This window comes from Sipha flava, unplaced genomic scaffold, assembly GCF_003268045.1.
Source record: "Sipha flava isolate LNK unplaced genomic scaffold, YSA_version1 42_pilon_pilon, whole genome shotgun sequence".
Lineage (NCBI taxonomy): Eukaryota > Metazoa > Arthropoda > Insecta > Hemiptera > Aphididae > Sipha > Sipha flava.
Window position 1 is genome coordinate 984,438 of NW_020273159.1, and position 15,671 is coordinate 1,000,108.

Here is a 15,671-nt window from a genome sequence, read left to right on the forward strand (position 1 = left end):
ATTTGTTTATTTAAACAAAATGCATGGTTGAAAAAAATTCCTTAGAGTAAGTCCTGAATATAATTATTATTATTATCCAGCCACGTATACGTATGAATTACAAACTTTTGGTGTTAATATTTGCAATAAAGGTATAACAATTAATGTTAATTTTGTTGTAATGTACGAAAAAAGGCAAATTAAAAAAAAAAAAGAAAAAATTTATGCTCATAACTAAATATAATTTTATTTTCCCATTACTGGATATAATAATTGATTTAAGTTTAAAGAAATTTGAAGTTTATCATTTTCATACGTGTTTGTTATCTTTATTATTGTTTTCAAGTTGTTCTTCTTGATAACATCGATGTGTTTATTTGCTTAACAAATTTTTCGGCTTCAGTTTGTAACTGTCGAAGGAACAAATGAATGTTGGTACAATATAGCTTTTTTTGAAAAAAAAATGAATAACAATTTTACTTAACTGTATACGCTTTCCATATTATCCAATCTTATATTCATAGTAACTTTGAAACGAATTATAGAATTTTCAATTGTGAAAATTTTACATTTTCATAACAATTTATTTTATAAAATGGGTAATTTCCAATTTTATAGAAATTCAAAATTCAAAAGTTATTTTTTTAATCTGGTTAAAGGATAAAAATATAAAATTTATATTTGTACCTACATTACGTTTTTCAAATGTTTTTTTTTTTTTATATATAAAATTAAACTAAAAAAAAACGATAGAAAAAATAATAATAACTATTAAGATTTTTCCATCGGGAAAACATGCATAAAAACATGTGTGTATATTATTTTGTACGCGTGTTTTCCGTTAAAAAACTTTTTAAAAACTTTTAGGTATTGATGCGTATGCATCTTTTAGTTTCAAAAACGGCATAAGTTCTGGGAAACTCACTTTTAACACGTTTCGGTTAAAAAGATAATAGGCTGTAACATATTTTATAAACCCACTTGTTTCTGTATAATTTATTTTTCTCTTTTTAATCAAATAAAAAACTAATATTGTATTTTTTTTTAAATTCAACAAATAATTATTTAATATGTATTAATATATTCTTATCTAAATTATTGAAATAATTGACTAATTTTTTCAACGAATTCTAAAATTAAAATAAAAAAAATTTAAAAAACCACTGAAAGTTGTTGATATATCTGCGCCTCCAACTACGAAAATTTAAACACTCATATATAAGTAATTTGCCTATACATACGGAACATTTATATACACTAATGTATAGCTAATAGCTTGAAAGTACCTACATTACGTATACATTATACATTAATGTAAATAACTTATCTACATTAATATAATTATATTACATATTATATATTATTTACATGTAAAAGAAACTGTATCGTATAAGGCAAGTATACTTTTGTTATCGACTAACAATATGTATTTTATAAAATTATAATGTACCTAAAACATAAATAAAATAAAATAGGTATCTTTTTATGTATGAATATAGTTTAAATAAATAGTTCTGGCATAATAAATTATCTTCATTAGCCTTTCGAAAGAACACATTTTCATACCTACATAGTAAAATATAACCTTTGGGCTTTAATATAATCAAGTGTATATTTGAATAATTTAAATTAATTTAAGTAGTATACTTATCTAAGAACCTGTTAAGCTATATGCGAAGGACATTATACAGTGATTGATTTTTGAATATAACTTTGTTAATGTAACAATTTTCATGTATATATATTAAGTGTATTTAATACATAATTACTATAAATAATATCATACATTGTAATAATAATATAAGTTCTTATAAATATCGAGATGGCGAGGACTGAGGAAAGAATATAAAAAGAATATTACAATCAAAGTATTTTTTTATAATTTAGTACCTATTTTAGGTGATGGTATGGACTAGAATAGTTTGTAGTTTTATTATTTATTCATACAAATATTTACTAACTTTATCATTTTTTCTAGCCATATGATGAATTTGAAGTATTATAAATTCTGATAATTGATTAGTATATTTATAATTTTTATTGATTAAATATTAGATAAATAGATTAATTTAATTTATATGTTTATTTTTTGTTAACCTTTTTTAATAAAGTTAGTTGGATACACAAGTCGGAATGAGATATAAAAACGATAAGTGACTATAAGTGGTTTGTTCATATAAATTTGTAATCAATGTCCCATTAGTTCCAAAAACAATTTTGATCAATGGAGGTTGATTAAACTATCTATATCATAGTATAGTTTATATTACTATATTAGTATACATACTAAATAATTTCGTAATTAGGTTGGTATAACAGACTTTAAAAAATCATATTAAACCTTTGGACTTTGACATAGGTAATTAATTTAATGATAATAGTTAAGATAATTATTGTAATACGTATACAATGCCAAAAAATGAGTACCTATTCAGTTTTTGTTTCAAACCCCTATGAATAATATTTTTGAATAATAAAAAAACTGATATCATTTAATCGAAATTTATATAAACATTAAGACAGTTCTATGAATTTTGTTAAAATATCTGATTTTGTCAAAATTTAATATTTTAATTCTTTTAAACATTTGTTGCAGCATTTTCGAGTAAACTTTAACAAACTTTGACTGCAAAGAAAATCTTTAAAATAATGTAGTACTTCATTTTCAAGCCTATCTAATCAAAGTCTTGAAACGGAAAATTTTATGAATTTTGACTATAAAATATTACAATTACTATGATTTTTATCAAGTGTTGTTAACATTTTAAATTTATATACTTATAAAAAAAAATTACGTATGTATTTTTATTATTTTTTTGTACAAGAAAGAATAATGTAAAACTTTATGAGGAATTTTTTTCAGTATTTTTTATCAAAACAATAATATTTTGTCGACATTTAAAGTATCTCTAAATAACATAACATTTATTATAGTACATAATTTCATCCTTGGCTTTCAACTTGTGTGAAGGTTCTGCGTGTTTTATGAATTTATTGTTCTTTTATTTCAACTATCCCCAAGTCATACAGTTCTGAAAAAATGTTCAATTGGTTTTACTGCGGGCATACTTAACGCAACGCATTTACGATACTACAGATAAGAAACCGTACACCATTACGAAAACGTGCAAACATTTTAGACAAAATAAACACGAAGGCTATATGTAGTATTATAGGTGGATGAACAAGAGGGATAATAGTGGTAGATGCCCCTCCATCATAGTTAAACCTTGAAAAAATTAGATTATACATAAGCATGAGTGAGGAATGTATGTATAGATTATAGATTAACATTATGGTTTTTTTTTTCTAGTGTGCACACTGAACAAGCTTATAGAAGTAATATATAGGTTAATAATAATAATATATATTTGTATATTTAGGTTTATATAACTCCACAGCTAAAGTATATATTGAATATAGATTATTCAAGTTATATATTTGATAGTCATTTTTAAAAAAACTATCTATTGGAAATCCAATGTCTCACCTAGGAAATTTCTAAACAATTTAATGACCACAGAGAAGGAGAATAATTATTAAAAATTTTTTAAAAAATATTTATTTCATTAAAAATCAATCATGACAAATATTTTAACTATTATTGAAAATCTATTATTATTGTTATAGTAGAAATGTATAATTCGATGCTAATGACTTAAATTTATAGCAGACAATGAAATGTAAATTAGTTATGAATCGATTTTATTAAATAGTTATTCGGATTCACATGAAAATGAAATACATTTTTGGCCAGGAGAGCATTGTCTAAAAAGTTCCAAAAAAAAAGGCAGAATGCATCAACTTCCGAGCTCTAGTAACCAAAAATCTTAAATAAAACTATAATTTAGAGTAATAATTACTCACAGTTTCAGGTAAAACTTGACGTGAAAAGTCGTCCATTAATGACATTCCTCAAATTTGTTTTTTTTTTTCATTTAATTTTAAATGATATAACTATAATGACAAATAACCAGTGTTGAGACTTATCTAGATAATTATCTAGATAAAAATATTAATTATCTATTATCTTATCTAGATAAAAATCTAAATGTTATCTATTTATTTATCTTAGATAAAAATTTCAGTTATCTGCTAAAATTTATCTAGATATTTTATGTTGAAGAAATTATTTTATTTTTGTTCCTGATAATTACTTATAACCATATTATATTATTTTCGATCGCGTCGACGACGATGAGTCGATACCGATTTATATTTTATAAATTATAATATTGTGATTCTATAAATAATTTTGTTTACCACGAGTTTTACCAAGAGTTCTTTCAAACGATACAATTTTTTTCCTCTAGTTGCCGGACACTGTATCTAAGCCACTAAGATTACAAGAACAACAAATACGGAAACAATAATATTTCAATTACTAACGATGGACATACTATTAGAGTATATTATATTAATATATTATCCAATATAAAATATGTTCATAATAATATAGTCTAATCACATAATATACATAAAATAAAACTTATTATAAAATATTATTTTTATAAACGCAGACGTCTGGCAACAAGCATGTCAGGTTGATACTTGGAAAGGCCCAAATTCCGACTTGAACTCCGTAGAAATTAATAACTATAAATAATTATTATTACATTGAAAATAAATCCCTTGATTATGTACAGCCTATGGGTGCAATGAATTACACGTCAGTATAACATACATGTTTGTAATATTTGTATATTGTATAATTGAAAGTAATGACCTAAAAGAAACCTTTTAATTAAAATAGATAAAGTACTTTAAAAAAAAAGTACCTATTGAGTATTCCTTGATATTAAGTACCTATTGTGTAATATTATTAGAACAATTAACTGTCCATTTATTATTTTTAAATAAACTGTAATTGGCTTTAAAGAATGCTGTAAAGAAAATAAGAAACTTATAAGAAAAACATTATACATAATTATTATTTTATAATATATTATAAAATAATTATTTTATGTTTTTATGATTATTAATTTGAGCAATAAAGGTTATACAACAATATATATTTTTTTTTGTGCATTTTTTATTTTCTTGTTAATAGAGATCAAACATAGTTAAAATTGAATATATACAATTTTAATTATAAAATTAAAAACTTTTATGGGATTCAAAAATAAAGATAATGAATAGCAAAATGTACCTATGTTTTTTTTTTATTCTTAACAAAAAAATAATTTTTAAATTATAGAAACTACACTACAATTAGGCGTTTGCCTTAAACAAATGCTATAAATGTTTTATATGTGATAAGTCTGTTAAATTTTATTAGACTTATAGTACAATTTTAATTTGAAATCATTGTTATTTAAAAATTTATCTGCTTTTTATCTAGATAAATTATGTTTATCTTTTATCTATTAATAGATAATTTTGGATTTGTTCATTTTTATCTTTATCTGGATAGATTTGAAGTTTTTTATCTTTATCTTTATCTAGATAAAAAAGTATTTATCTAGGCTCAACACTGCAAATAACTAAAGGCTTCAATAAGACGATTGCGGAAGCATTGATAGTGAATTATATACAATTGAAATTAACATTAAAAATCGGTATTATAATTTAGATTACTGATTATTTAAATAAAAAATTAAAATTTTATAAAAGATAATCGATTAACATTTTGAGTATTCAAATAAAATAAAAATGAGAAATTAATGAAATACATTAATTAATTTAAGTTATTTTAAAATACTAATTACATAACAAATAATACTTTAATATTTTTAGCTATAAAAATGTGATGGTTAAAATATTTAAAAAAAATTTAAGTTAAAGAAACATGAATTTGATTAATTTCACTATAGATACTTATAGTTGTAATTAAAAATAAAAAAATTTACCTGTAGTTGCAGGCGATGTAATTCGAGATTCACATTATTTTGGGCTGGTTTCTCGATTACAGCCGTTCGCTGTTGTAAACAGTGGCGCCGAACTCGAGGTTCAAGTCTGGTCATAACCAGATCATATTTTTAAGGTGGTGGGTGATGCGTGATGGATTAGTATACGAGTAATAAGTTAATTAATCCAATCAACAATAAATTATAATACTGCCTTTTAATAATTACTATTTAAGATATTTAAGTATCTAAATTCTATCATAAAGGAAAAAATATGTTAATGATTTTTGATAGGGGTTGAATTCCCAACTCTTTAAAGTACGTCCTTGGGTAGGGTGGGTTATAAGTTTTAAATTTAGTGGCTATTGACCAGACCATTCAAAATGCTGGTCGGCGTCACTGGTTATAAAGAAACCCAATGTTCCAAATTCAAGTATACTACTAGAATTAAAGACTTATAGAATAAATATAAATTTATTTTTATTTTTATTTTAAAAAATTATAAAAAGTGTAGTTTGGTAAAAATGAAAATATTTAATGAACATAAATAGAATAAGACAAGTAAAATTGAACATCGTTTACTTCATATAACAGTGGTACCGGCGAGATGTGTCGCCAAAATGATAACATGTAAATATTACTTCTTTAATGACTCAAATATCTACCGATGAAATACCAAGATCTGTTGTAAATTTGATAATTTCAATTAACTTTCACCGAAATTTTCATTTTAAAACGATTTTTAGTTAAACTATCATCGTATATTTCACCTATTTAATTTACCTCTCAACATCCTTGAACATTGGAACAACCTATGGACCTATGCAGCGTATTATTTTTTGTAGCAAACATTAATTTTTGGAATACTCGATTCATTGAACTCGTAGATCCAATTATTTTAGCGAGAACACTGTGAGATATTTTTTATTTCTACCAGGTCGTTGGCTTTAGACTGATTCAAATAAAAAAAAAAAATAAAAAAATTATCAAAAACAATGAAAATCTTATTATCTTTAGGAACATAAGAATGTTTAATACATATTATACATTCAATAATATAAGTCAATAATATAAAAAAAAAATATACATAATATGAATATATTTTTTTTATATTATAAATAGGTACAAAGTGCAAACGATACTAAAAATATAACGAGTAACGATTAGGTACACATAAAAACGATAACCTAATCTAATCTTTGATACTATATATAGCCTATTATTATGTGGTAATCACTGCCCGCTAGCCAGTCGGAGATTATATCTAGACTAGATCATAGAATAATAGAATTAATGAAAACGATTTCATTGTCACTTACCAGCTATCAGATGTTCTGTCGTTTAGTGCTCTAATCATATGAATCATATTGAATTATGTACAACTAGAATTCTAGATGTTTGAGAACATAATTATTTGTATATAACCATGGTGGCGACTAATTTACGGATACCGTACTTTCTGCGACTGGTAAAACGGATAACCGAGGTTAGGCAGAGCTTATACTTTGCTGGATGTTTTACTTATGAAGTATACAGTTCAGTGGCGCCGAACCCTATATAGGAATTTGAGCCTAGGCACGGCATTTTTTGAAAAATTAGAATGGGGCCGCTTCATATTAAGCTGAAGTTTGGCTACCGAACCATATGAAAGCTTCAAAACAAAATTAAAGCCTAACTAAAATATTGGTTGGGAAAAAACTATGCATGTCCTTTTCCACATCCGATACGTCGTTCATTGGAACCGATAATTAGATATTTTGATCTTATATTTTTCGTCGGACTATGTATTTAGTACTTTGCCGCCATTGGTACGATTTATTTTGTTACTTCTTACGCGTACGTTTTGATAAACGATTTTCATTGCGTTGTTTTGTTTCGAATCAAAATGTAACTTCACTGTACTCGGTGAGATAAATTCAATTTGGGTGCGGCGGACGAGATTCCGTACGGTTCCGGTGATGGTCACCCGATTACTTCGCGTTAATCTCTCTGACGATTGGCTCCGCCAATACCAAACTGCTTAAACCACTGGTATCATTGCAGCGTTACAACACCTGGTTGGCTATCAGTGACTTATAATGACACTCCTACATGTGCGAGTGGTTGTCCGTGTCCCGTCCATCGTCTTCTAAACGGGAACATGCACGCTACTTGGCAGAATTCTGGACAACGTAATTTTTTTAATCATTGGTCGAAGCGCAATACATTCAGATAGTGGTGGACGAGTATTGTTTTTTGATGTCCCATTCGAATCGATTTTGAAAAAATAATTAATTATTTCGGAATCGAATAGGTACTTGACAAATGCCGAATACTTGAGAAAAGTCGTGTATTCCGGGAAAAAATGTCGAGTAGGTAGTTAAAAAATGTCGAGTACTCGAGGAACAGTCGTAATTACCGATCTGTATAATATGTTGTTATCATGATAATAGCCAAAAACCAAAGAAATAACTATTGTTATTAATTTAATCCATCAATCTTCTTAGTATTTTCCATAGGAAATCTTTGGCTACTAGTTATTTACAGTTATAATATATATTTTTCGTTTTACGAGTATGTCAATTATAAACATTTTTTTGTCGAGTCCAGTCGAATACTCAAACTCGACTCGAAAAATTTTCAAAATCGAACACTGATCCAACTTTACATTTATATAAAATTAACGAGTATTGAAAGGTAAAAGTGTAGTTTTATTGTATCGTTTTACAATACAAGTCTCAATAACTTCCTATTTATGGTTCATTTTAAATATTTACAACAAACTTGGATCATTGGACAATAAAATATGTAGCAGTTTGATGTATAAATATATAAAAAAAATCAATTGCTGATATATAAAATTGCTTTCGGGATATACAATATACCTTTACCATTATCTACTTTATTAAATTGTCCAGTTATATGCTTAAAATATTACCAACCTATAAAGAGAAGAAAAGACATTGTGGTCATGTCATTTAATAGCAGTGATCTTTTAAACTTTAAATCAATGTATCATTGCTCTTGAAAAAACCATTCTGAGTGAGTTTAGGTTTATCAATTTATTTTTCTAAAGACTTAATGACTTGATAACGATAATTTAAAGAAATTATATTTTTGATCAATTTAATGGGATTGTTTTTTTATTATACAAGAAATATTGAATCGAATAACATATACATAATTATAATTTTTATGACTATTTAAATAATCTATACAAATAATACATATAAAATGTTATTAAAATATTCCTTAGTCATTATATTCTACAATGTCACCCTAAATAATATTTCAAAATAATAATTTCAGAATAAAAGATTTTCTTGTTTTTATCACTAAACACAAATAATTAAGAATTCTATAAAATTAAAAATTATTATTTGTATTGGCCATGCATTTTTATAATACTAATGAAAATAGAAATAAACTTTTCTTTAATATTTAACTCTCACATATTTATTAACTATCATAGACAATGGATAAATATAAATATCCAACATAGAACTTTTTTAAATTTAATTTTCATGCTAAATTAATTTATTATAGATATATTTTTTAACATTTTAATAATGTAATGAAAATCACAATTTACAAAAAAAAAAAACCTATTCAAGAAATAAATGTAAGGAACACATAATTATAAAAATTAAAATAAATAATAATATTAAAAATATAATGGAAAATAATATAAAAACAATATATTATATCAAATGAGTTACACATCATTCATCACTTTTGCAAGTACATTAAAACTATTTAAATAAAAATATAATTATACAGAAACAATAACTTTCCAGCTAGTATTTTAAGAAGCACATTAAGAATACCATAAAGAAAATAAAAAAATATACACGATATATGTAAATATAGGATGACAGTACATAACAAAATGTATGTCTAATATTGTCAATTTATCAAAATATATGAAATGATAAAATTACAATTAAATTTTTAAAATGTTAAATATTTTTACATCAATACTAATTTAAAAAAAAACTATTTTATAATCATAACAATTATCACATGTGAATTATTAGTGTTAATAATATGTTTACTATTAACTTCCGAAAATAAATTGTTATAAACAAATAAATTTTACATATGAAAATTATTGCAAATATAATAGAGTAATTTGACATTTGAGCCAATTGGTCTGAATTTATTTTTTCTTCATAATTTTTAGTTCAATTCAAATATTTTTTTTTAAGAAATTAAAATAATAATAATATTAATTATAAAAATCAATGTTTTACACATTTGATGAATGAATCATACTTTGTTATTATTTAAAAGCAGGTAATAATAAAAAGCCTAATAACAAGAAATCTAACTTCCAGGCTTTTGTTGATAAAATTATCATACAATATGATTTTGTATATTTGTTCCACTAGGTTCTGCATTGTTCATTATTACTTGAGATGAATTATCTGCTGAATCTAAATTAAAAATCGAAATATTTAGGACTTTAGTATTATATTAAGACTTTCATAACATATTTTTTTTTTATTTGTATATATATATATTTTTTTATTTTTACTTGAGTGTGATCGATGTACTGGTGGATCATAAACGTTTTGAAAATCTGATGACATAGAATCTGATGAATCTGTTTGTGATGATGCTGTATCATAATCAGCACTTGCTACATTGATCGACGATAAGACTGGTGGATGCACAGGAACAGTATTAGCAGATCTCCCACGAGTGAACACACGTCCCTATAAAAAAAAAATAAAAATGCATAAATAATTGTACTTACAATTAAAAATCATAATTTTACTCACTCTGAAACTACGGAATGTACCAACACCCAAAGAATTTGAGTTGTTAATACGGGACGGAACTAGTGGTGTTCTATCATTGGGTTCATCACTATCAGTGTCTGAGGAATATGCCACAGCATGTAAATCTTCATTGTTTCCATAAACTCGACGTTTACAAATAGGACAAAATCGTCGGTTACATGTTAACCAAGGATCAATGCACTTACAATGATATGCTGAATATATAAAATTGTATTAATTACTATTAATTTCATTATTAAATGAAAAAATAGATAAAATAAATATATACTAACCATGAGCACATGGCAAAATTCTTAATTTATCACCTTCCATATAATCATCTAAACATATGGCACAAGTATCATATGGATCACCTTTCACAAATGTTGAAATAGGAATTTTACGAAGAGTTGACGTAGGTAATCTATGTCTAAATGCTCTTCTTCGATCTTTTATCCATTTGACTAGCTGTAAATTACAATAGCACATTATTATATTAAAATATTATATGTTTATAAGTTTGCCTAGATGAATATATATAAATAATATACATTTTAATTATGATTTTAACTTTTCTAATAACTAGGAACTTAAATATTGATATATGAGCATATTCTTAAGCTATAAAAGACATAATACAATAGCTATAAATATAAATGTGTATATAGTATATATAGCTAAAACTAAAATATTATTCAAGAAATAAGAAAATAAATGTTGATTTTAAATATTAAAATGAATATTTTATTACTATTTAAGCAGATGATAATAATTTATTATTATTACTATTTTTCAAGACTAATTTTTTCAGATTAAAGAAATATATAACCTAAGTTAAATATAAACTTTAAGTTAATAAAAATAATTAAATACTGTCCAAATTCTTAATTCAATTAGTTTCAGAGTATAATTAACTTTACAGCTCATTATATCAAATATTTTTTGAAATGCTAGTCAAAAATATATTTTGATATAGATATAATATATATCTTGATCCTAGTTACCCATAGGTATTGATGAAAAACTCTTTGAGTTAATTATTGTATTTATGTTTTTGAATATTTCATTCATTTAAAGACAAAGTAATAAATATATATTACCATAAACCCAAGCATTATGAAGAAACAAACAGCAACAGTAACAGCGAATGGCAATAATAAATTCAAGTTTATATCGAAGGGGAATTGATTGTTGTCAATGATCACAAAAAAGCTAAAAGATAATAATACAACTTTATTACATGTATCATAGATAATTAATAACAGTAAGAAGTAATTAAAATAATAATAGCAGTTTATTAATATGTTAGAATTTAAAATGAAATTCCTAGAAATTATTTTAGATTGGATATCCTGGTACCCACTCATTAATTTACTCACAACTGATTGTTTATCAGTAACTTTTTGAATCAATATTGTGGAACTATTTTAAAAAAGAGATATACATTTCATATAAGACCTAATTAAGGATTGTCAAGCAACTCTTTTGAATCTATGGCTACCAAAATTTAAATTTGAATATTTCATCAATTTTCTGAGAAAAAAAATAATAACTACATTTTAAAAACTATATAGCAAATATTAAGTAGACTATGACCAAATTATTATTATTATTGTTATTATTATTATTATTTTTTTTTTTTTTTTTTTTTGTAAAATCAGATAACTTATAGTAAAATAAATAGTTTTTGTAACACAAAAAATGTATATTTAAAATACTTTTTCATAAACAAAAATGTGGATATTTCCTTATTGATTGTCAATTACTATTCACTTGACATCAGTGTCAGTACTCATAAAATGATAAAATGATTATATACTATTGAAACAGCAGAACCTAATAAATTTAAGCGTAGGCGTATGAATAGCTTGGTCAAATTGTAAAGGGCAAATTATTTCATAAACAGTGAAATATCTTAAATTTTTAGCACTTAAAAATTTAACACTTTTTCTGAAAAAACAATATAATTTAATAAAACATTATAATTAGCCATTAGTATATAAATAGTAATCCTTCAATCCATGGCCAGTGTTTTCTCCGACAAAAACCGATGGAATATTTATATCACTAACATTTGAACCATCCATTGGTACTAATTCAAAAAAAAAAAAAAATTATATTAGTTATAAATCTAATATAAATTATCAGTTTTAATAAAAAATTTATATAAAAAAAAATAACATGAATAGACTTCATTATTTTTAATAAAATATAAAGAATATTTATCCACATAAAAAAATTAACAATTTTTTGAATCATTATTTACTTACAAATAATACTCGAGTTGACATTGTACACAATAGCCAATGAATAATTACTATTTTGAGCATTACGAACTTTTACATCAAAATTACAATTTCCTCTTTTGATCAAAGCAAAACAACTTCCAATTTTAAGCGGAGGTGGTTTTATCTTAGAACAGCCATCTTCAGGAATAGCATTTACAATATAACCCTTAAATAATATCACATTCAAATATACATTATACACATTAGGTATAATTTTTCATATTATTATAAATAAAATACTTTAATGCCATCATTTGGAATGCCTGGTCCAAAAAGAGACTCTGCATCTTTAAACTCTATATCCAACTGTTGCTGATCTTTAGTATATATGTTTATATCGCATCTTATTGTAGTGACAAAGGCAATTAAGGCAATAAATGCCCTTGCCTTTTCTAACATGTTTGAATATTATTATACAGCATCTGATATTCAACTAGAACAAATATATATATATATATAAATATACATACAAAAATGAAATAAAATAATTAAAATTAAAATTTATATAATATTTTAAATAAAATAATTCATTAAATTGTTATGCTTATAGGGTTAATTTTATAAATTATTCTTAAATTTCATAATAAAATTCACACAGAATTTTATAGAAAAATATTTATATTTTAAAGGGAAAATTTTTTATAGTTTAAATTGACAATATCGTGTACTTTTTCACAAGCATTTAATAATTATTTTACTTTATGGCAGATAAAGCTAATAATTTATTAATGAATATTAGTTATTACTTATAGTTTCTAGTAATTTTTGTTTACTGTTTTGTTAAAATTAAAAATATATTAGTATTTAATAGTTAGACAAATTAATGTTAAGGAAATTTAATTTAGTCTATACATATGTTCTTGAACTATTTGGTACATAAAAAAAAATAAGTATTAACCATACAATTTTTATTAATAGGCACATTTAAAATTTATACAAATCAAGTGTAGTTCCAAAAGGTCTGCTTTAAACTTTTAAATAAATAAAAACATCAAAATATAAATATTTAACAAACAAATGACTTTAACCTTAGAAATTGATATAGATATTGATAAATTAAATTAATAATAAGACAATGGTTTTTAATATAATATAATAGTATAATCAGTAACTTACATTTTAATTATTTGTTTACATACAAAAAAAGAACCTGCTATTGCACTATAAAATATGTATAAAGATATAGTCTAAAATTAAACAATGATAATTAATTTTAGATACATATACATAAAAAAAATGTATGTATTTTAGAAAATATGTATACATTATTACAAATATGATACAATTTTTAAAAATAAGGTTGATTGAATCCTCAAATTAATTATGAAATCAGCTAAGAAAAAAATTACCATTTATTTCAATAGTTTGAAACACTCATATTACTGGTTTAGTGAGAGCTGAAGGGAAGAATTATAATAAAACTAAAAAGCTATTTTTAAATGGAACAATGTTCCATTTACAAATACAAATAATAGAAAAAGTAAAAGCTACATAATTTAATTAATTTATAAATAAAAATGTATTTTATAATTAAATAGAAGAATGAAAAAATTCATAAAATATTATATCTATACACATAACACATGAAAAACCTACTGTAAAATAACAATTAAGTAAATCATGTTACGAATTTACCAAAGAATCACTAAAATGTATTTTGATAAAAATACTGAATTCATGTACAGAAGTAATTTATGTATGCAACCATGCCAGGATATATTTTAAAACTTTATTATTAATGCAAACAAGCTTTTTAGAATAAATGGAAGTAAACAATAATTAACTATTCAAATTATTATTGTTAAACAAAGTGTATACAATTGTTATATAACATGTTTTTACACAATGATATAAAAACTAACAGATCAGTAGTCACATAGCGATATTATTTACCTATTTTATGGCCGTTTGTTACAGAAAATCACCACAAACAATATTTGACTGGCAATTGGAACACATATCTGAACAATATGTCATAATCTGCAATAACACAAAACCATGTTATGTTTGCAATGAAATCAGAAGGTACCTCTCCTCCTAATGATGAAATTTTGTTGTGTCCAAAGCAAATGGGAGTGCAAACCAACATTGGTCAAGGAGACGGGACATGACGAGTCTCAACGACTCAACATACGATCAAGAGAGTAAATGAGCCCCAACCCGAAGCTCAAAACTCGGAGACGGTGGGGCCTCTTTCGCGAAGAGCTATCCCGCCAGCAACGATCGTCAGCAGGTACAGCTCAAATGACGACGTGTGGCCCTACCAACAAAGTCACACACGCGCTCGCGCTCCAGGCTTAGCACACACTCCCAAGGGCCAGGAACTTTTGTTGTCGCCAAAAATGGAAAGCGCTCAAATTCAAGCGCGAGATTTTTTGCACGTACAATGGCAGGATGGTACGACGTATACACATTATACTGACCTTGACTTCCAGCTTAAGTCACTAGAACGGTGCAGTGTCGTGCGGTGGAAGACGAAATCGAAGCACGCTTTTGATACGGGTAAAAACTTATGGGATTGTCTTACGGAACAACAGAGGACAAAGAGTAATGTTGTTGTTGTTGTCGCGATTGTGAATTTGTGATTGCATCAGTGAGCAGACGACGAGCGAGCCGAAAGAACACTGCCGAGTGGAGACGAGCAGAGAATAATTATGTTGCAGTAATAAACGGTGATAACGACAAAACCATGCAGAGATAAATGTTGAAACGCAAAACATTAACGAGGAAAAGAAGTGGAGACGACTACGGGTAACGAGTCTAGGAAACAACAGACACTCGTACGCACACGCGCG

General features: G+C 25.0%; 1 protein-coding gene across 2 annotated transcripts; it reads right to left on the bottom strand.

Annotated features, from left to right (window-relative positions):
* Positions 1-10,036: 10,036 nt before the first annotated feature.
* LOC112689213 (E3 ubiquitin-protein ligase RNF13) lies at positions 10,037-15,671 on the bottom strand. 2 transcript variants are annotated; one of them, XM_025562797.1, is made up of 10 exons: positions 15,300-15,671; positions 14,770-14,856; positions 13,117-13,309; positions 12,859-13,042; positions 12,579-12,680; positions 11,689-11,801; positions 10,882-11,056; positions 10,589-10,803; positions 10,342-10,522; positions 10,037-10,240 (listed from the first exon to the last, which is right to left on the bottom strand). In XM_025562797.1, exons 3-10 carry the CDS (start codon positions 13,273-13,275, stop codon positions 10,161-10,163), a joined length of 1,209 nt encoding a protein of 402 aa, XP_025418582.1. In that variant the 5' UTR covers positions 13,276-13,309; positions 14,770-14,856; positions 15,300-15,671; the 3' UTR covers positions 10,037-10,160. The 2 variants fall into 2 exon arrangements, with proteins under 2 accessions (XP_025418582.1, XP_025418584.1); XM_025562799.1 differs by having other exon boundaries at positions 11,689-11,798; positions 12,576-12,680.